Consider the following 23,273-nt stretch of genomic DNA (forward strand, 5'->3'; position numbering starts at 1 on the left):
GTTCCGCAAGTCTTGGACTGCAGAGATACTCATGTTGGAGAACAATTCAGAAGTAAACAAAAATAACAGAAATAAACAGAACTTGAAATTCTAATATTTTATTTACCAAATATACTTGATGTGCAGAATGAAATTATACAATAAATACATAAACTAATATAAAAATATCAATGATACTAACTTGATCACAGAAGGTAGAGGCTAGCGTAAAAACTATGTCCTTCGAACAGTATTTTCGTCCCACTCTTGTACAACTACCTAATTCTACAACCCGCACTGGATTATAGAACTCTAGCGAATTGCTTTGTGTGTTTACTCTCTGGAAATTTTGTACGGAAGATAAGAAGAAGAAAAGATGATTCTCACTTGGATACTATGATTTCCAAATGGTCCAAGTTCTAATTACTAAGAAAAAGGAATAAGCCTATATAAAGGCTAGTGAAAAAATATTGTTGACCAATGTGGGACAAGAGGGTCTCAAACTCCAATAACTCAGTGGTGTGTATAGCTTCGATTGCGTAGAATCTGTTCAAGCACTCTAAGACCGGTGATGTGGCCATCCTTGCAATCTCATCTATTGAGTCCAAGAATGCACCCCTAATCAAGCATTCTAAAGGCGGCTATAAGTTTTGCTCTCAAAGAAGCCCCATCTTATTCGCAGCATCTGGTTTCTGCATGAAGTATGAGCCGTAATTGCTGTAAGAACTTCTGTGTGAGAAATGGTCCAAACCATTTAATAAAGGAAATATGGTTATAGTATACGTTATATACATTAAGTAAACATTTAATATAAAGTGAGAAAACCATATAACTTGTACAAATTATGAAAGGAAGATAGTTACAAAACTTGAAGAAACTGATAGCAACTGCTACCATGATAGGTGGAGCAGTTGCATCCTATAAGTCAGGTTTTGATCCCCTTTCTCAGGTAAGTTACAAGATTCTCATAATGTGAATGCTCGCCCTATCGAGAGCAAGAGTTCCATTCCGTTTCCAAGAGAAAGGAAGGTCCAAATCTCATCTCAATCATCTCGTCTATGACAGCAAGTGCATCCCTAGTTTCTGCAAAATGATGATTTAATGAATATTGGGACTAGTATAAATGCATGCGTGTATATCAGTTTGTAGTTCATCATGCAGGGTTGATCTTGATCTCTGAATGAATGAAGTATATAATTAAGTCCATCAATTGCACACATCATGCGTGATTTTGTTGAACAGGTGAGGCTGCATTCTATATCGGGCTCGAAATTTGTGAGTAGGGTACAAAACACCAAGAATAAAGTAATCTTCCAAGAGATCATCCCTCGGCCGTGCCTACATCTGTCGATATTTGGTGTACGACCGACACGTAAACCGCCACGTCGTTGTTGGATTTCTTCATCAAGCATACCCACTGTTAAAACAACTTGGGTGTTTGTGTGCCTTTTGCTCAATTTCTTCTTTACGCTGCCTCCGCAATCGGATAAAGTAAGACATCAAGATGACACTAGTTTTATAAAATTTGAGAATTGAGATGGGTAGAGACGGTTGGCGTGAAGATATGAAGAATGAATCCTAATATTTATAGACAATTGGGAGATGAGATTGAAGGTAAGGTGAGAACACGTAACGCGATAAGAACAACTAAAATTGACTCGAAAATCTAACAAGACTTTTGATCTTTGAGAAGAGTAACAGCCATGTCAGTTACAGTTCACAATGGGTATATAGTGAATACTAATAGCCATGTACCATAAGTCTAGTCCTAGGTCCAAATCCACCAAAATGGGCAGAAATGCTCTGAGAGAGCCAGAGGGATCCCAATAGGCTGTTACTATTCACAAATCTCTTGTTAATAGGGAAAGAGACTTTCGAGCAGATTGTACTTTTTAGAACCCTTAAACTGTTATAATTCAAAATGAGATTCTTGGTGCTTTAATCATTAAATTTTTGTTTAAAAGTACAAAAGTTAATATTTAACGAGAAGTGATTCCGCACTCCTTTCCCTATATATTTTGAGATTGAATAAATTAAAAAAAAAAAAAACAAAGAATAGAAATAAACAAAGACATACAACTGAAAAAAGAAAAATAGTTGGAAAAAAATTAATTTGTAACCATTTGGTTTTTATTTTTCGTGTTACTGACGAAGGGGAACTATATAGGTAAAAGGACCAAGGAGGTTCGAAAAATAGTCGATGAAAGATGATGGGAGAGAGGTAGGAAAAATGTACAAGGAAAATCTTACAAAATCAAAATAAAAAATCAAAATCTAATTTAGGTTGGTTTCATTTTTAAAGTTTTGTTTTTATTCATTCCTCCTTATTTTTTCCCATATCTCCATAACCCTTCTTCGTCGCTCTTTTCTTCCATATGATGTCATCTTATCTCCAGCACAAAAAAGTAAAAAGTGAAAACTAAAAACAAAATAGTTATAAAATGCACCCTTCAAATTTTGTCATAACAACATCCATGTGAATGAAACCCTTAAAGTTTAACGATGAAAAAAAAAAATAAAGATGTGTGAAAAGAGATAAAGAGATAAAGATGTGCATAAATCACTTCTCAAAATTAATTCTCTTTTTTGTTTCTATGAACTAATGTAACTGTATCAAAAGAATTATATATGGTCTGAATTTAAAAGATAACAAATATCCAGGAAAAATAAATAATGCATATCAAACTTATGAATAAAATTATAAACATACGAAATTAGAACGTTCCGGCCTTTTGCAATGGAGAGGTACCAGTGTAAGTACAACCCAAAAAGCTAGATTAACTTCTGCACTCTTTATCTCCCCATGACTTGCACGTAGAGATCTTCCCATTGTATAAATAAAAAAAGAATTACGAGACAAGAGTGCGTGCTTAAGGAGAAAAGACGTGTGTGCAGAAATTATTTCCTGTAAAGAAGATCTCACCATTATTATTATTATTATTACGTCGTTTCTCTCTTGTCTTTGGTACTTGCAGAAGTACTACCCAAGGGGGAATTCTCAGGGACAGTAGAAATGCTAGACCCTTCTGTTTCTGACGGAATAGTAGAGTTGGGATGCATGTAGTCTTTGGTGGGAGTAATTTCTATGCTAATATAATCAGTACCATGCGATTCAGAAGATCCTGGAATGCTTCCTGCTGACTCAGATTGTGTTGGTGAGAAGTCTCCAATGCAACAAACTGGATTGGCAGCATTCAAGGAATTCAAAGCATTCACCACCTGCCATTGCACCACAAACACAAAACCATACCCATCAGATTTCTTTTGCCCCAGGTAGGTACGTAGGGTTCCTTTCAAAATTAGGGTTATATAACGTGTAGAATTAATATGATTAACGAGCAAATTAGAGTACTGCAAGTCTTGTTTGGAGTCTATGACTGAATAGGAACGGATAGCCACTGAATTTCAAAGCATATTGAAGGTAGAAGTGAATAATTGTTCATTTGAAGAGGATTAGACACGAAGGAAAGTCGTCCCTTCTAAGGAATGGATTGTAATGGATAAGTTTTGTTCATGAGTAATAGATCTTATCCCTTTTAGTTGGACATAATTTTCACTTCTTCCTTAACGTACCTTAATTAAGTGATATACACATCCAATCATAGATACCAAAGGAGGCCAATGTCAATTGTTGGATTAGTATTTTATTTATTTTTCTTTCAGTAATATTACTTAGCCATACAAAACTAACCATATTCTTGGCCGTCCTGTATTATATGTGGGATGCATATGTATTAGATTCTTAGACATGCGATCATCAATGTAATTTAGTTTTGCATGTCTAGCAATTACTCCTTTTTTTATATTTGGTATCACTTTTTTTTCATCTGTCATGTAGCAGTTCCTATATATCCAATATTTGATATTTATCTTTATACTTGTTCCACTATTTATCTATATGCATTCAACTTTTGTCCTAGGTTGATGCTTTATGTTGCAGCTGTTGTGTTGAAGGACTAGATTATGCAGACGAAATTATCAGTCTACTATCAGGTGGACTTACAGCATCCATAGTTAATCTGTTGTGTGGATCCCTGCTGAGACATTTTTCGGCTACCCGAACCATCCAATAAAGCTGGTGAACATCATGGCAATCCACATTACTCGGATCGATTAAATCTGGGTAGTTCCTTTCTTTAAAAGTGGTCTTGCCTGGCAAGAAAGTTATAGAATTGTTAGTTCAAAATAATAAATGGAATGTGAAGTGACATACTAGAAGGCTGCTCCTTTTCTTAGTAATCTGTTTGTCATTAGTAGTTAAAGTTTCCTTGTGTAACAAGTAATGACCAGTGGTGGATATATTTTTAGAATTATTTATGGCATGGAAGCTCTTACCCATTCCACAAGACTTTTTCCTCCAAGCCTCTTGTCAGTAGACCTCAGTCCTGCGATGAGCTGTAATAGAATAACCCCGAAAGCATAAACATCTGTCTTAGTTGACACCTTCCCATTTTCTGCATATTCTGGTGCCAAATATCCCAAAGTTCCGACAACTCTCGTTGTATCTGATGATCGATCTGAGTCTTCAAGTTGAGTTCTTGCAAGACCAAAATCTCCTAGCTGTTGCATAGAACATGTTAGACGAAGCATGAACGTAGGTATTTTGGTTAATATTTGAAAATAGGATGTGCACCTGCCTCAGATGGTTTTGTTAAAATCCCATAGGTTAGGTTATTCAGTTTAGAAACTGTGTTATGAAGAATACATGACGTTTCATATAACAAATTCGAGTCACGTATTAACAGTAATGTTATAGGTTCATAAAGCTGATATTAAGGGCAGACATATCGGGTTTAGTTACCAGTGCTTCATGATCGTGTGTCACGAGGATGTTGTTCGGTCTCACATCTCTGTGGATGATGTTGTTTTGATGTAGGTATAGTAAGCCTTTTGCAGCTCCAGTAGCAATTTTTATCTTCTTATCCCAACCGAGAGGTCTTCTGTTGTGTTCTGCATGAAATTAGAAAAAAGTTATGCAGCATTTAGGGTTAGACTTCTCTATGCTGAAATATGAAGGAAAACACTTGATTTTTTCCAAAATTACGGGTTCTTCTAAGTTGTTCGCAACTTACTTGATAGATGTTGATCCAACGAACCATTGCAAACATATTCGTAAACAAGCAGCCTCTTGCTTCCCTCTGAGCATGATCCTAACAGCATTACCAAATTCTCATGTCTTGCCTTACTGAGTACATGAACTTCAGACTCAAATTCTTTCTCGCCTTGGCAGCTTGCGTTCTTATGCTGCTTAACAGCAATCTTAAGCCCATTAAGTTCTCCTCTGTAGACGCAACCAAATCCACCTTCCGACAGGAAATTATTGTCGGAAAACCCATCTGTAGCAGCTAGGAGGTCTGCATAGGTAAAGTCTCTCTTCCATCCAATCGTTGGCCGTTTATTCTTGCAACCCGTGCATACTGAATTTTTGAATTCTTCATCTATTCGACATTCTCCTATCCAATCGTCCTTGTAGTTAAGCTGTTTCTGTTCATCGGGACTCCCAGCATTATGTGTTTCCTTTTGATCCCTTGCTTGAATCTCTGCAAGTGGAAATGGGGACGGCTCTCCTGCTTTTCCTCTTTCAGCATTTGTCGAGCTTTCTTCCTCGTCATAATTACGGGCAAAACCAGGATTAAATAGGTCAGTATTCCCCAGAGTTGAAGTTGACACTCTACTTGCTAGCTGCAGATCACTTGTTGATGTAGATTTCCTATAGTTAGACCACGCGGTCTCCACAACCATCTTGTTCTTTTCCAAAACTGCTCGCACGAGGACTTGGAGATTCTGAAACAATGTGCACTTTTAGTCAAGTTTCATTTGGTACCGACCGTAAGAATTTGCAGTTATGTGTGATAATATAGCGAAAAATCTCTTTTGATAGTAAATTTAATCCATGAACTTGGAACTTCGAGTCCTAGATTGTACGAGTTGTGATTAAATTTCTTACTTTTAGGAGAAAGTCCTTCCTCTGGGCTTCCTGGTATCATTTCATCATATCTTACATGGGAGCTTGTACTGGGTCTTTTGGCGACTGGTTTGTTGATGTTCCCAATTGCTTTTGGCCCTCTCAATTGTTCAACAGAATTACGTTTCATCCTCGATATACCACATGGCAACTTCTCCATGAAGAATTGCTTCTCTTTCTTCATCTGCCTGCATCATCAAATCAGAATAAGCTATTCAAAGGTTGGTGTCTCTATGTTCTCTTACATTGTATTGTTTCCATATTGCAGTTTTTTTAGTAACAAACATAATTTTACTTAACAAGCTTTGAAAGTTCGCTAGTTTCAAGGAATTACGAAGCTTCATCGGTAGTAGCATGATTTTTCACATCATCTAGTTTGAAAATAAAAGATTTGTACTTTAATCCCTCGATACTCTGGAGGGTTGAATTATCATTCCATACATATACAATCTCTTGATTTACAAGTATACTAGATATCACAGAAGATCTTGATGTATGTATCAAGCAGCGATCAATTATCGCCTATCAGAAAATACACATTTTAACAAATAATATGATGGCATCAGAGTTCACAATTCAGACAGTATCTTAACTATGTTCTCTTCAATTTGAAACCATAACTACCATCAAAGATTTAATCCTTCATCAAATGATTGACTGATTGATAACACAAATTCATCAATTCGATACATGTTTTTGATATTTCGGATACATTTTAGCTCATTAACAGTTTATTATCTGTTTTTATTTGTTTTGCTAAATGAAGGGTGAAACAAGGCTGGATGAGCACTGCTGCGAATGAATGAAGGAGAACAATTTCAGATTCTTCAAATCTATTAATGACTGACCTATCAAGAATCACCCATGTTGCTCCTAATCTTATCGCAGCCTCTACAGCAACCATCTTTGAAGAGGGACCAGCAACCACCTTTATGTTGAATTCAACCTGAGAAATGTCATCCACAAAATGATCCCTATGATTAACAAAAGAGGCTGAAAAAAAGTTCCGAGCGGAAAATGCAATGGTATGATAGGTAGTATAGCAGAACTAGGTGAATTAAATGGATCAAACATATCTTTAACAAACAGCAGGTAATCTCCATGTTGTAAGAAATAGTGACCGAAAATCTTATCTCACATTCAATCTTTTACACATGTTAGATATCATGGTGATCTCCTCTTTGCTACGATACTCCTCCGTTTTCCTCTCAAGCTCTTCTGCTATGACTTTCTGGTTGGTTCCGATAAATGAACTTGAGTTCATCTTGGTTCTGTATCCCACTGAGAAAGAGGATAGAGAAGGTGGAAAAATGGGGTATTGGGGAAAATAAAAAGTTAGCAAAATCTGTTCTTGTGATAGAATCATAGAATAGAACTAAATTGTTTTTTTCATCATATTAAAATACATTGAGCCGAGTTTCAGACAAAAAAGATAGAAAAGACTGGACACTGTTGCTACAAAGAGGAAAGGCATCGCAGCCTTTGGCCCTATCTTAAGAAGCGATCGAAATAACTCTTGCATGTTCACAGCAGTTAAGTAAATTGGTGATTATGTTTATCATACTTTCGGACTTTATTTTCTTCGTTTTATTAGGAAAACAAAAGCATGAATTCTTACAGAGTCTCCCAGCTAACGTACTAGGGTTATTAACATGGTGAAGAACCGAAAGAAGAGTAAGCTCATCCCCAGGCTTAAGGGATAAGCTCTGCAGGACCCATTGGATTGCGCACGAACTAACAAAGTCTTTGGATGCATCCTGGATCACCACTACTTTCTGAACTTCAGCTGCCATAATTTTTTTTTCTAGAACTCGAAGTAGTTCTCGTAATGAATTTTCAAAACAACGATACAGTACAGAAGAGAAGATTGACAAAATGAAAGTACAAAACCGTATGTTCCCAAATTAATGCTTAGTTTTAGGTTGCATGTAAACTTCTCCTATTGTTCTATATGTACATTGGGATATATATGTACATACTAATTACACACACACACACACACACACATGTATATACTTATAGCAGGGAAGAAACTAACACAATAATATAGCAATTGCTAGGAAAATGAGAGAAGTATTTTACTGAGAGAAATGATGAAAGATGATTCTTTTATCAATCAGTGACATTCTGCTGATTTCGTAGAATTAGAATGTCGGAAAAGAATCCGAGTAAGGAAATATAGTAGTGGTGAATCCAAGATCAGCGACCTCAGAGAGCTAGTTCGAGCACATATTCGGATATCCGAGAATGGGACCTGCAGGGGGTGTTTGTTCTTCAAGTTGTGGAGAATAGGGAGAGTATGTAATTAGCATTTGTTTAGTATGATGCATGAACTGTAATTAAATTGCTGTCCCTCAAACCAGAACAGTTGGGGATCATTGATAATACCTAGGCACTCTGAGTTTTGTTCTTGTTGGTAATCCACTTGTTTATGAATTTCTGTGTGTAAAAATAATCAAAAGGTTTGATTTGGATTTTCCTCAGTTTGATCTTAACAGTAGATAAAACGTAGGTGGGTTTTATCACCACTAACCTAAGACAGCATCATGTAATCGACATTTGTTAGGAGGAAGACATTTTTTCGCAGCCCATTGTCACTTTTGTCATGATTTTGTTACTGTTCAAAATATCAAATCAGCAGTGTTCACTTCGTACTATCATATAGTAGTGTTTCTAATTAGTTATAAATAAGATATCTTAAGTCTGAATCTGTTAATAGTAAATTCGATATGAATTTATCTTCCACCCCTTATTATAAATATATTATTATATAATCAAAGCATGAAAACATTCTACTGTGTTTGATTTGAAACACGTCTTGTAAGTTAGAAAAGTTTAAAACATAATATCATCGTGTCAATAAAAAAATACCTATTAGTAAAATACGTTCACTCCTAATTTGTCATTCTATCTGTCTTTTTTTTTTTTAAATATATATTCTCAGTAAATAAGATATTCACGTTTGATATATAGGACTGATTAGACTTAAAATAATTATAGGGATCATCTTGGATTGAGTTGGTTCTATTCAAGCTCATTATTTTAAACAGTTTAAAATAAGCCCACATTCTAATAATCCCAGATTATTCAATTGTTAATTGACCACAAATTTATTTTTTGGAAGATGGGAACATATTGGAACTAATTTTAGTAGGCCAAATTACAGAATCGACATTGAGTCATATGTGCTTGTTTCTACTTCAGATGTCGCATGTAAAATTTCTATGACATATTTTATCTTTCAGGTCTCTTAATTATTAAATCCCATTTTTTGTGTTGTCCAAATAGTTAACAATTAAGATATTCAAAGTATCTAATTTTCTGGAACACCATAAAAAATCATGTCACATTTACATATTATTCATTGAAAGCCAAGCGTTGGTGTAGTTTGGCTCGATACAAGCTTGGATACGTAAGTTTCCCATTGGACCTGTCAACACAACACTTAGGTCACACGAGCTTTGGCATGCATGTTTTTTTGGTAGGTTTAAACTTGTCGTAATGAAAAATAAACAGAATATAAATTATAGATTACAGATTTCCACATACGTTTGGAACAATGCCTGAATTTCGATAAAAGTTCAGTTTCCTTGGTACTATAATCAAAGCTAGAATATGGTTGTGCCGACCGCCGATCATCCGTGCCTGCTACTGGCAAGATATGAACTGAAAGTGAAGGTAACTCGTCCTTTTGCTAAAAACTAATTATTATTATTATTATTTTTTTTTTTTAAGAATCTGCACGTTACCTTAATAAAGAAAATCTTTGTTTTTTTTGTCATTCTTCACAGATGAGTGATAGAATTCTTATCATCTGTAAAACCAAGGTTAAATCATATAAAAATACTTGTACAATGTTATTATAGTATAAAGAGCTCAATTAAAGTCAATCTACATAGAGAGTGATATGAATATTTTGATGTGTCAGATCCAGGATCGACATTGAGATTCTTAAATGAGCTCTTAAACTAAAATTTGAAGAGGAGTTAAAAAAAAAAAAAAATTCTACTATAATCATGTGTCTTATCTTTACAATAGACCAAGCGAGCCACAACAAAGTTATGCTATCGCTACTAGATCCACAAATAGACATAGATTTCACGCAACTGGACTCTTGGTGGCGCTTGTTATTAACAATAATTGTTTTAACGTTGCCTAAAAAAATTCATTCTAATGGCACATAGTGAGGATTTTCTTGCTAGAGAGTATGATTAGAGTAGAAAATAACTATAGCCTTCTTAATTAAAACTTAACTTAAAAATGATAGCTCATCTTAAAGTCAAGAGATATTTTTCAGGTTGCCGAGAACAAGAGCTTGTACATTAAGTATCATAATACAAGTGGTTGAATACTCGAAAAAAAAATAAATTCAACACTTGTATTATAACACTTAAAATACTAAGCCATGTTCTCGGTACACTGAAATTTTTTACAAGGTCAGATAATTGTCTATGCGTAGGTTCTAATAATACTAAATAATAATACTAAATATATACCAAGTAAGATTAGCGTTAATCCTGTCCTGGTTCAATTGGGAAATGTATAGTGATGGATTTTGTATCAAATTATTGTTGCTAATGGAGTCAAAGTTCCACAATTTTCAGCCGATGAAAACAATGGGAAATTTAATCTTCGATTGGTTGACCAACTTTGATGTTTCAAATGAATTAAGCCACCATGACTACGATGGGTCTTACGAATGAGCCCATAACTTGAAGATAGGTTCATTAATTCATCATTGTCCTAGATTATATAAACAAATAAGGTATCTTGTGTAACAAGAGATCTTTCTCTTTTGGCAGCGAACTAATTCAGGAGAGATTTCTTTTAGTAGTGCGATAGTGTTAGTAGAGTTAAACAGTTAGCTGTTAGGATGAGATGAATTAGTAGGGATCGAACACGCACCATAGTACATGGGCACAACTATTTTTCGTCATTAGAGTAAAGCATCATCTACAAATCACAAAAGATACTTGGCTGCGCAAAAATTATGAAAAAAATTCTATACAAAAACATCGTGATTGATTCATGAGATTTCCTACTTATGATTAGAACATTTCATATTATATATAAAATACATTGTAAAGATTATCTTTACAAAAAAATCATTTAGTCAATCAATTGAAACAAATAGATAAATGGCTCATAATACTTGTAATGATTTCGACCATTTGTTTTTATATAGTTCTATGTCTAAACTATCTTATATTTTATTGATTTTTTTTTATTTTAATTTTTTTTTTACAGAGATGACATTTACATAATAAAGTGTAATATAAATGGTTCCAACCATAAGAGTCAATTCAAGGGATAGATAAGGGTTTTTTCTTTTTTCTTTGGGAGCTTTTGTTTTAAGTCAAACCAAATCAGACACTACATCGCATTTATATTTTCCATTTCTGCATATTTAGACCCTGAGTTGTTGTCTATGTTTTGTTATACTCAAATGAATCAATCTATTCCTTCATTTTATTATGGATATTGGTTTCAGAATCCTCGTTACTTTTTTTTTCGTCTCATTTTCAAGTTGAAAATATTTTGCGTCAAGTTGGAAAGTGCAATGAGTCGTTCCATTTGCACTTCATTTGCTTCTTCTTATTGTAGATTTTAATACTTTTAGTTGATTTTTTTTATCGATAGTCTCTAGTGTTATGCAAATTTATAAGATAATGTTATACGAATATTGAAACACGCCACGTATAAACACAAAGAATTTAGTGAGGTTCGGATTTGACTACTCTCTGTGTGATCTCTCTTGAGATATCACCTGTACTATCAAGAATAACAACTCTATTACAAGAACTTATTGAAAACTCTTATGCTAAACATCAAAACCTTGCTCTAGATCTCTTTTTCACTCTTGGTTCTCTACCCTTGTATTCTCTATTGTTTGTGTGAATAAAACTATGGAACTTGTTCGAGTATTAAATTAAAAACAATCGACCCACCTAACATACAAAATACACATAGTAAGTATGGTAGTGTTTGGGTCCAAAATAACACTTTGGGCCAAGCTTGGAGTTGCTCTCGGTCCAATAAGGAGTATCGAGAATATTCTTTGCCATGGGCCGAGCCCAATAGAGTTCGGCCAAATCCTATCAGAATGTGATTTCTGCCTGGATAAAGGTGGAGTGGTCGAATCCTAATTCAATAGGGATCCTTCAGAGGCTAAAAGCTTATGAATCAAAAATGATGCCGAAAGTCAAGGGTTGAATCTAAATGATTAAAGAACTTGGTTCATAATCCTATAGAAGTTAAGATTGGTTGAGGCCAAATCATATTGGGATGGAGAATTCCAGTCTGAGTAAAATTCTAGTTCAGTTATTGTGGAAATCGCTACTATAAATAGAAAGGGGTTGCATCATTCAAACCCTTCCAATTCAACACATAGTTGCCCCCCTTTTTCCCGCCAACACATTTTCAATTTGGATAAAGAGCACTGTGAAAGCAACTAACAACATCTTCAGTTTAGATAAACAGCACTGGAGCCGTAGAATTAGCCGATCGAGAAGCACCTTCAGTTTGGATAAACAACACTACTTTGAGACTGATTGGTTATTTATCCAAGTCTCGGTCATCAAGGATTTCCGAGTCCTTGTTGGTAGAGGTCATCTCATCAGTCTTCTCGGTGGAATGAGGTGTTACCAGGTTAATACATTCGGCACACTGACAGCCGAATTTGATATTGAACTTTGCAAAACTAGCAACCTTGTCTTTAGGCTCTAGAAACCGAAGGCCGAGACATGTTCCTTCCTCCGTCATAGTTGCAAGATCCATAAGTCATCAACACACCCAACACCACATCAATATTCATTTTTACTCCCCGGTCGAGCTAGGCTGATGAGTTGGCCCGCCCTGTATTCGACTGAAAGACATAGTTAGCTTATTAATTACTCAGCTTGCGCGCCATGTAAGTTAGGTAGTTTTTAAGATCAACAGGTAGTTATGTGTATTTTGGGTATGTTCACTATGGTAGTTATGTGTATTTTGGGTATGTTAGGTGAGCTATTGAACCTTTGTTCATGCCATAGAAACTGTTTGAGGATTTTTCAGATGCTAACTACTGAATAGAACTATGAAACTTGTTCTAGTATTAAATAAAAAACAATCAATGGTTTGAGTATTTAGTTAATGATTACTGAAGCGCTGTTTAGTTTTCGATTAGTTGCTACTTAATATTGAAGCTCATGATCTCAAACTCAATAGTCAATCATATCGGAGAAAACAAGTCCTTTGATTCTCCTAAAAGTTTGGGGAAGCTTGCAAGGTGTGACCAAAAAGAGTGGTCGAGTAACATGCCACGGCCTTACTTGTTGAAAAATCTAACCTTCAATAAGTGGGTGGCACAAGGGCCAAACATTTATTTTCATTGCAACCATATCGGGTAAGAAGAAGTTTGACTCATTAAATTGAGGAGGTTGTGATCCATTCATCAAACTCCGTTTTTTATGATTAATTGTTTGAATTATAAATCACTTTGTAAAAATTATTTTTTTAAAAAATTAATTAAAAATAAGGTTGTTTGGTTAATTAATTGTAATAAATATATAGACGGTTGGTAATTTTTTTACCGGATTCGTTCATCTAGTTTTATATCGCTTAATGACTAAACAATATTATATTTTATTGATTTGTTGCAGAAATGATTTTTACAAGGTGTTTTGAAATATGAATGGCTCCAATCATAAATATAAAATTATGTGAAAGATCAACCACGTAATGAACTGAAGAGGAACTTATTCTCATCTATAAAGTATTATCAGAATCATTATTAATGATAATCAAATTTAAAACTTTTCATTTATAAATAATGAGAAACCATAGTGCCAGTGACATTACGGGTTTATTTGAAAAATATTTTTAAATAATTAAAAATGCTTTTAGAAAAATTATTTTTGAGCGTGGTCCTTTTATCTTTTGTTACCAATCGAATAACGATAGACATTTGAATCAACTTTCTGAAGCCGTCTCACAGCCCGACACCACTCTCTCAGCTTCTCACCTTCGACTCTCTCTCTCTCTCTCTCTCTCTCTCTCTGTGCTCTCTCATCGAACCCAAAAGCAACGGAGACACGATATCGCCGGAAAATAAACACTGTCGCCGCCGTCAGCCACCGCCTGTGAGGCTTTTCTTTTTGTATAATTTTCATGAATTTCCTTGTTTTCAAAGAGAGAAATTTGAAATCTTATGCTTACTGTTCTGATTCAATTTGGTGATAGATGTCAAATTGAAATTCTTTTGAACAATCCAGAAAGGAAAAGATTTCCTTTTTGTGTATCTGTATTGGGTTCTAATGATTTTTTCAATTAGTAGAAGCATTTGATTTTTCCAATAAGTAATTGCAATTGATTGTAGGTGGAATATCAATGGAGCTTCAGCATCATCAGTCACCAATGGACGTGTTCAGACCAAAAAAAAGAAGCAATGTTGTTTGCAGGATTTTCGACCGCCAAATTTCCTCTGGTGCTTCTGGAACCAGTGTACCTTCTCCTTCTGATTACTTTTTACTTTTATTGTATTATTTAGCGGAATGTACAACAAGATATGGACTCAACAACTTCTTTTAATTTTTAACTCGTGCTTGTTTAAAAGAAATTCCAACATTTTGCTTTCCTTGGAGTCGACTATCTCATAAAGATACTTTAAGAAGATCTTCAAGAGAACAAAAAAAAAAAAAGCAATCAAATCATATTATTTAGCCTTACCTGTTCTCCAGATATGTTTGATATCTAACTAACCTGATAGTTGTCTGTCCTATTTAACATCTTCTGTGGATAAGTACAGAATCCTGAGTACTAATGCATGCTAATGCTCTCAGGTTCGCTATACTAGGCGATTTTACGAGAATGTAGTCCCTGATTATACCATATATGAAGTTGAGTGCCCAGATCAGATTTACCGTAAATTCACTGATGATGGACAATACCTCATATGTTTCAGCAGAAATCATCAAGATCTGATTGTTTATAGACCAACATGGCTTTCATATTCATGCAAAGAAGATTGCAATACTAATGATCTTCCCCCAAAAGCAAAGAAGTTTGAGAGCTTCTTTAGCCAGTTATACTGTGTATCACTTGCTTCTAGCAACGATCTTATATGCAAAGACTTTTTTCTTTACACGGGGAGTAACCAATTTGGAATATTTGCTACCTCTACTGCACAAATTCATGATGCACTCCCTGTTGGAGGAGCTGTTCAGGGAGTCCCATCGATAGAAAAGATAACATTTCACCTCTTGAGGTGTGCGTTTCCCTTTTTCTTGTACGGGATATTACTTTTAAAAAAATTAATTGGTTATGTTTGGAAGCTTAGTCTATTTGTTACTTATTTGATTGATTTTTCACTAGATTGGAGGATGGAGTTGTTCTGGATCAGAAGTCCTTTCAGAATGATTTTATTAATCTGGCCCATAATATGGGTGTCTTCTTGTATGACGATTTACTGGCGATTGTGTCTCTTCGCTATCAGACGATACACATTCTGCAAATCAGGGATTCTGGCAACCTTGTTGATGTACGATCAATTGGTACATTTTGTCGTGAAGATGATCAGCTTTTTCTCACTTCAAATACTCAGGTTAGTAAGCCTTTACTGAGACTTTGATGGATGAAATTTTCTAATATCTTGGCTAAGATTATCAATATATAGAAACTTGAAATTCACTTATGAAGAATTTGTAATACCTTTTGCTAATAATAAGCAAGAATGAACAAATATTTTATTCCCTACTTACTATTTGGAGACAAAAGGGTATTAGACTGAAATAATATTTATTATATAATGGGAGGACAATCATTTTTAGCTATCTATCCAATTATTATTCTTTTAATTTTTCATAATCCTTTTAAGAAATAGGGTATTTATCTGGTGTGTGCATATACAATTTGAGAATGCACAATGTTTCAATAAAAACAATTGGGTTTTTTGTCATTGTTTCTTATATTCCTAATTCCTATATGGAATTAGGTGGTAAATCATGAGAGTAATTGAAGATAATATGCATTCTCCATAGTCAGCGACTCAGCGGCAACATGAATTTGTATTACAGCCTCAAAGGTTAGGGCCGTTTAGTAACCATTTTGTTTTAAGTTTTCATTGTTTGCTGGGAAAAAGGAAATTACATGGGATAAATGAGGATGAAGAAAGGTGAAAGGGAGGGTGGTGGGAGTTAGGAGGGAGAATTGAAAATGTGTGAAACAAAAGCTTGAAAGTGAACAATTTGTTTTCAATTTTTTGTTTTACATTTACTTAGATTTTCATAATCATTTTCTAGATTCCTTCACCACCCTTCCTCCAGCCTTCTTCTTCACTCTTTTTTCACCAATATGCTTTCTTTCTACCTCTAACAAAAACATGAAAACCAAAAATGAATTGTTATCAAATGGCCCCTGAGTTTTTTATTCTGTTTCTGCTAAGGTGTGTCGTTGTTCATTAGTATAGGTTCTTTACAACTTGGAGATTGATTTTGATTGAAACTTGATGTTGTAAATTTCTGCCATTTTAACCCTTAACCTGACCATCAAAAGTAAGAATTTTCAACCACATTCACCTTGCCTTTTCATTTATAGATCCAGAGATTAGTAATTAATGCAAATTTTTCCTACTTTATTTTATCATCACATTGACAAAGTTTGGTGATCAGGAACTCTTTCTCATGTTTGATATGTCAAGTAGTCTATTGACAAATCACCTATTGATGGCAGACTGATTTACATCAGGGCCAGCCTTCTTCAGATTATTGTTTTCTTAGCGGAATCAAACAACGGTTGCTATCTTTCATATTTAGAGGAATATGGAATGAAGAATCAGATCAGTCATCGGTTGGTTCTCTCTGTCATTTTTTGGCTCATTGTTTTATTATTGCTTTATATCACTATAAGCATGGTTCAGGCAGGAGATTGCATCCATTTACGTTTCACAATCTTGACTCTTTACTACTATTTTTATACTCTCCTAGTTAATTTTTTCAATGCTTTTCTTGTATTAATTGTGTGTTGGTCTTGTCACATTTACGTCATCCCATTTCAGTCCATGGAGAGTTTTCGGTGACTTTGAGCTGTTAGAAGCTCCATCTTCATATTGTTTTATCATTCTTGTTCTGATGTAGCACCTGGGTGACCTCCTACTTAAGCTAGTTATATGTCTTTTCTCAGTTTGCTTGGTGCTTCTCTAGACTATCTTGTTTACATTGGTCCAGAAGCCAGAGCAAGGATGCACAGAAACTGATGGCAATTGCTATTCCTATTGTTCGGTTCCAACTTAGAGGCCTTAAAACCTAAGTGAGCCTGACAAATTTATAGAAACTTTTCATAAGCTCTTTTTTTGGGACAGAAAAGTCAAACTTAGGTAGAAGGATGTGTAATCTAAATGGGCCTGTATGCAAGTATTTATGCTATTAGCCTATTATGAATTAATGTAGAGACCTACTGCCAGATTGTGTACCAGTGACCTGAATGATAAGTGTTCAAGTGTGAACCACTATCTTAACTAGTAAACCCAGTATGTCTCTGACCCAGAGAGTACATGGAACTGGTGCAAGTCACATTACCAGGAACAACAGAAGCATATCACATTTCTAAATTTGTACCATGAACCTAATTGTTCCTGCCATCCTATAAACTTTAGGGTAACAATAATATGCATATGCAAGTGGGACTAGATTAAGATCTCGTTTATACGATGCACTGAAATAGTTAAGATAGAAGCAGAAGTATTTAATATGACGTTTTCCAACCTATACCAAATAGCCATAAATTGATGTCCAATATTTGTATGACTGGAATACAAGGCTTAGAATGCCTGATGTGAGACATTTTAACACACACCCTCCCATGTGGTTGGATGAGCCAAATACGTGGATTAATTATGATGGGTGACGTGGAATATGTGTTGTGACTTGGACCTAACATGTGAATAATTGTTTCCATGGTATCATGTTAAATTTGGAGAATCCAGCCAAAACCAATTGGCTTTGAGTGGAGAAGCCAGTAACTTTGCATATTGAGATGCATGACTTAGAATTATCAATATGAGATTAACATGCACCGCCACCTTTTGTTGAATTGAGCTAAAGAAATTTACAAGTTATTATTGGGTATGTGGAGCATGTGCGGGCAAATTGGGCCTCACACTTGGATGAAATGCATGTGCTGGCACATCTTAAACTTTGAACATCCTACTGAACCTGCAACAGGTGGAGATGCGAGGCTTGGGATGCTTGATGTGGGACTTTCTATTCGAAACAGTAGCCTCAAGTTACTTATCTTAAATGTGTTTTTTCCTTCTAGGCTCGGTTACTGGTCTGAAATGATATTAATATTACTTTGGAAATAAACATATCATTTCAGAACGTAGCCGAGCCTATGAAAGGGTGATATAAGTCCACCGGAAGTTGTGCTGTGTTTTTATTGTATTCTAGTAAAGGCCGGAGGCATTAGAACCTATTGCTGGGAATCTGGGCAACGCAGGCTTTACTTTAAAATGCATAACAGACCTCTACTTGTTTGATTTTTGTGTAGGAAATAGTTTTATGTTGATGTTTTGAAGGAAATAGTTTTAATTCAATTAGCTAACTGATATTTTCTTTTTAACTTTAGAGGGTCCAATTGCTGAAGAAGAAGTTCTATTTCCATTTTCAAGACTATGTTGACTTGATTATCTGGAAGGTATGACCTAAGTTTGTTTTCTCTCTCTACAAATACATTCATATTGTGTTTTGCCATTTTTAGAATTCTGAAGTCATTTGCATAATCTTCACTGCTCTATATAACAGGAAAATCTGATATTCCGCATCAAATATGACTTGTAACAAGTTGTTTATACGCAACTCTTGGGCAGGTACAGTTCTTGGACCGGCACCACCTGCTAATAAAGTTTGGTAGTGTAGATGGAGTGGTAAGATCTTTCTAGCATTCCATTAATATCATACTAGCTTCAAAGTAGTATCTAAATGTTTGGGCATTCTTTGACCACGTAATTTCATCCTCCCTCTCCAATTGAGTCCCTGAAAGAAAGGATATCAATTACTCTGGAGTATTGTACCCAGATGCCTTATGGAATGAGTCACCCCAACATTGTAGTTATGCATCAGGTCTAAAAGAGTTGACACTATCAATTTGACCACCTTTTCATCGTGTATAAGATGATTCTGAGGCGGGTAATTACAGTATCCATTACTTACAGAGCTCATTCAGTAATTTTTGTTGGTCAACATCCCATTCCCAAGATTTCTTTGACGTGAGCCTACTGCACAAAGTTCGTCAATATGCCTTTTATTAGTTCAATATTTTTTAGATAGGAAACAAAAATTCAATAAGAAGAGACAAAAGTATAAAACAATGGACAAGATGTCCACAAGAACAAAGAAACAAGAGAACTGTAAAGGAATAACAGCCTAAAAAACACCAGAGGACCAGCAAATACACAAAAGACACTAGAAAACAGCTGCACAGTGCAGGAACGAATGGTTCACACTCTTTGCTCCATCTTTGCACATCACACACGATTGAGGAAGAATACAGAGGTCTTCTCCTCTGAATTTAACATAAAAAGGAAACCGGCGAGAGGTCCCTTTTTCATTGGGTGATTACAAGTAGAAGGCTGTGACAAACATGAAAATGTGACATGGAATGACATAATTAGTTAACTTTCTCTGCTGTTTCCATGTTCATGTGTTCTTTATTCCATTATTCACATGCCCACACCTTTGAAAAATTGGATGGTTTCAAATTGCTATACTTTCTGAAATAACTGTTATGAAGGTAATATTAAGCAGTGTATTGTACCAACTATTTTAAAATCATCTAAGCCTTGATAGGTGCAGCTGATTGTTTGCTAGCTAAAATTCTGGGAACTTTCAAGAGAGAACCCCTGATTACCTGATTCAGATTTAACTTATCAGTCCATATCTGAGAATAATCGAGTTAGAGTCGGACGACCTTTATCTGATTTATATTAAGAGTTTGACAAATTAAGATCTCATTAATGACCTTGTTCTTTTTATTGTGTTTATCTACTTTATATTTTAGTTTGAACTCTTATACTTAGTAAATAGTTTGTGTATGGCACTAGTGCACAACAAAACTCAATTATCTTCACACGTACAATATTTACAAAAAAAAAAAAGGTTTGCAAAACTTAATATTATTTAGTGGAACTAAATTATTAGCAGATCGAATCAACTTAAACCATATTTTATTTATTAAGTTAATGGGTTAGCAGATTCGGAGCATAATAGGATTATCAAAATTGAAAACTTCAATACATATCTTATTAATTACACTGGATTCAAGTCAGATTGAGATCAAAATCCAATCCATTGACAGATTTTGGAAAGTGGTAATGTAATGGAATTTATCATCGTAACAGATCAGGATATCTTTAGTTTGAATCCCTGCAAATAAGTTGAATTCCACATGTTGGGGTCTAGTTGTGGAGAGAGGCCCACAAGTGAGTGGGAGCTTTATAATAGTAAAACAAATCCCAACAGCTGAAGCATTTGGGAATGGTGGTAAACTAACAAACTTTATCAGTTTCAAATTGTGGGTTTCTGACTATTTGATTTATTTTCCTTGATGTGGCCTTTTCGTTGTCTGAGTACATGACAATTTTGGTCATTATTGTATATGTGTTATGCAGGTATCTCGCAATGTAGATCATCACCGATCCTTTTTTGCAGTATATAACATGGAGACAACTGAAATTGTAGCTTTTTATCAGGTAATATTGTGACAATTGTTTTTTCTCGCTCTTTTTTTTTTTTTGTACAATTTAATGTAGAACTTGCTTTATTTGACATTTTTACTTGTAGAATTCGGCTGATGAGCTTTATCTCTTGTTTGAGCAATTCGGCGACCACTTCCATGCAACCTCTAGAAATTCGTTGTATTTAAATTTCACATCATCTCACTCAAATAACATGCATGCTCGAGAACAACTCAGAAGTAATAAAAATAAAGCAAGTAGCTCTTCAGCCTCTTCACAGGTGATCTTTCGGTTATTTTTGCATCATCAAGGCATGAGAACAAGGTTTATCGTTATCCTGGTTAATTACCTATGTGCTCAAACCTCACTTATAATCTGCTGATGATCCTGCAGTTTGTGAAGAAGGTGCTAGCCTCTTTGCCTTTTAGTTGTCAGTCGGAGAGCCCTTCTCCCTACTTTGACCAATCACTTTTTAAGTTTGATGAAAAGGTTTGATTCAGAAACTACAAATTTTCCCCATTTCATGCACTGCTTTGTTTTTTAATTATATTGAGGATAGTCTTTGTCAGTGCCATCATGTGCATGTATATGCTCCAGATATCTTTAGCAAAGGAAAACCTATGAAGTCATCTTGTTCATGAAATAAACAAATTCAATTTCTGAAACCGTATGTACTGTAAATCCACCCCCTAAAGTCCACAAAGCCCATACCTAATCTCGTGCGCTTTTCTCTCTATAGTGCACTTTGTGGCATTAGATTAATTATGTTATGGGCAAATAAGTTTTGTCAGTTCAATCTCCTCCTTAAGGTTTCACAATTTCAAATGTATCTCTTGCAGTCAATTTCTCCAATGGATCGGCATAGACCCTCACCAGATCAACACATAAAGTTCTGCTTAAGAAGGAAACCAAAAGTACTCAAATTTAAGATGAAACCAGGTATTTATTTACGTGCATGCCTATATTGTGATTGAAATTTAACCTAAGGACCCCATGTTCAGGAGGAGGACTTACATGGAAAGGGTACACCGCCATCGCGGCATTCCGCTCCAATGAAATAAAGACGTAATTTTTTTTGTCCAAATGTCCTTATTTCGTTGGAAGGGATGCCACGTGACAGTGTACGCATGCCATATAAGTTGGTCTCCATGTTCAGGTACCAAAATGAAAAATAAGAAAAATAAAAAGTAAATAAACCTAATGACCACGTCATGAGAGCATGAGGCCCAATTTGCAATGTGATCACATCATTAGGACCCTGCATTTTCAAGTTCCCATTGTAAGGATCATTCTTGCAAAAGAATAATCGAAATCGAAACCATTTGGGTATCCAGTTGATAAGATAAATAGACGAACATGGTGCTTGCGATGCACTGGAATGATTATGACTACAGCCAAATGGCTAAACAATTTCAGTTTGGTGAATATTGCATAAAAACAGTATTTATCGATATATCATGTTCATCTATTAATTGGATTGCAGTTAGATGATCAATCAGTTTTTTATTTGGCTTATAGTGTGCTTGCCTGTGTGCGTGTGTTTGTGTTTGCATAGTGACGTGAACTAAACGGATAAATGATGCTGTGGCCTTTTGAATAGGTCCAGAAGCTGGTAGCGCAGACAATCGGACTAAAAAGATCTCTTCGTTTCTTTTTCATCCATTTTTGCCTCTTGCTCTGTCCATCCAGCAGAGTATGTCCTTGCAGCCATCAGTTTTGAATATTCACTTCCGGAAATAAGTAGTGTATTTCTTTGCTGTCTCCTAGCTCTTATTTTAAGCGGCCTTTCTGTGAAATATGTAATTCAATGAAACAATTGTACATTACAAGTTCAATATCAGTCTTGGATTACTCATCTTCGGTGAGGCCTGTGTTCAACGGCCTCTCTCTTAGGAGAAGACTAGTAGTGACGAGCTTCATCGTGACGATGAGGGCAGCTGCAACTGGTCTTTTGGTCGCCCTAGTGATGTCGGTCTCTGTTCGAGGCATCGATGACGGTCACCATATAAATTGTACAAAACAAGTGTCGAAGGTTAAGGGTATTTTCGAGGATATTGGTTGGTTTTAAGCATTTTAGTTATGGAAAGCATCCATTTTGTACATTCAAATTATAATGAGCCCAACACATTGAGTTTCGTGTATAAGAATTACTGTTGGTAAATCTTTCATTTCTCTCAAATCAAGTCTCAACCATTGTTTTTCGATGATGCGAGGCCGTATATGCATTTACTTGATAGATTCACCATCAAACGGTCGGTCGGTCGGGTATTTTTGGTTGCATATCTGGTCGTTAGATGATAATGTATTAAATAAATGCATGTACCATAGCTAATCCTAAAGCATTGTTATTAACACTTTAAAAAGTATATTTTACTTATTGATAGCGTCAATAGCAGCTTCTTAAAACTGAACAGTACGTGGTGTTTTTTTTGGACTAATTCTAATAGTAGAGTGTTGTAAATGAATTTTTTTTTTCATCATAAGGAGATTTTGTTGATTAAAAGCACTTAGTGTGGAATCACAGTCTAAGCTCTTGTGAAAATTACAAAAGGAAATATATTGAGAGACAAGTGGAGTTGGAAGATGTATAGTTTTCAAATAATGTATTTAAAGAGGACCTTG

The 23,273-nt window shown here is 35.2% G+C and overlaps 2 protein-coding genes across 6 annotated transcripts; one reads left to right on the forward strand and one right to left on the reverse strand.

The window, feature by feature from the left end:
* Nucleotides 1–2,919: 2,919 nt before the first annotated feature.
* Nucleotides 2,920–8,192, reverse strand: LOC103946234 (inactive protein kinase SELMODRAFT_444075-like). The gene is made up of 9 exons (XM_048572689.1): nucleotides 7,563–8,192; nucleotides 7,083–7,225; nucleotides 6,793–6,890; nucleotides 5,879–6,132; nucleotides 5,052–5,738; nucleotides 4,781–4,929; nucleotides 4,309–4,539; nucleotides 3,983–4,126; nucleotides 2,920–3,198 (listed from the first exon to the last, which is right to left on the reverse strand). The coding sequence occupies exons 1-9, from the start codon at nucleotides 7,735–7,737 to the stop codon at nucleotides 2,920–2,922; spliced, it is 2,160 nt and encodes a 719-aa protein (XP_048428646.1). The 5' UTR covers nucleotides 7,738–8,192.
* Nucleotides 8,193–13,900: 5,708 nt separating this feature from the next.
* On the forward strand, nucleotides 13,901–22,812 carry LOC103946171 (light-mediated development protein DET1). Of its 5 annotated transcripts, none has more exons than XM_009356818.2 (12): nucleotides 13,901–14,064; nucleotides 14,301–14,425; nucleotides 14,764–15,188; nucleotides 15,296–15,524; nucleotides 16,652–16,768; nucleotides 18,545–18,613; nucleotides 18,786–18,842; nucleotides 20,586–20,666; nucleotides 20,758–20,931; nucleotides 21,045–21,140; nucleotides 21,491–21,590; nucleotides 22,252–22,812. In XM_009356818.2, exons 2-12 carry the CDS (start codon nucleotides 14,312–14,314, stop codon nucleotides 22,389–22,391), a joined length of 1,602 nt encoding a protein of 533 aa, XP_009355093.2. In that variant the 5' UTR covers nucleotides 13,901–14,064; nucleotides 14,301–14,311; the 3' UTR covers nucleotides 22,392–22,812. The 5 variants fall into 5 exon arrangements, with proteins under 5 accessions (XP_009355093.2, XP_009355094.2, XP_018502733.2 ...); XM_009356819.2 differs by having other exon boundaries at nucleotides 18,792–18,842; XM_018647217.2 differs by having other exon boundaries at nucleotides 16,667–16,768.
* The last annotated feature ends 461 nt before the right edge of the window (nucleotides 22,813–23,273 follow it).

This window comes from the organism of the source record quoted next, unplaced genomic scaffold (genome assembly GCF_019419815.1).
Source record: "Pyrus x bretschneideri cultivar Hongxiangsu unplaced genomic scaffold, Pyrus_bretschneideri_v1 Contig62, whole genome shotgun sequence".
Classification (NCBI taxonomy): domain Eukaryota; kingdom Viridiplantae; phylum Streptophyta; class Magnoliopsida; order Rosales; family Rosaceae; genus Pyrus; species Pyrus x bretschneideri.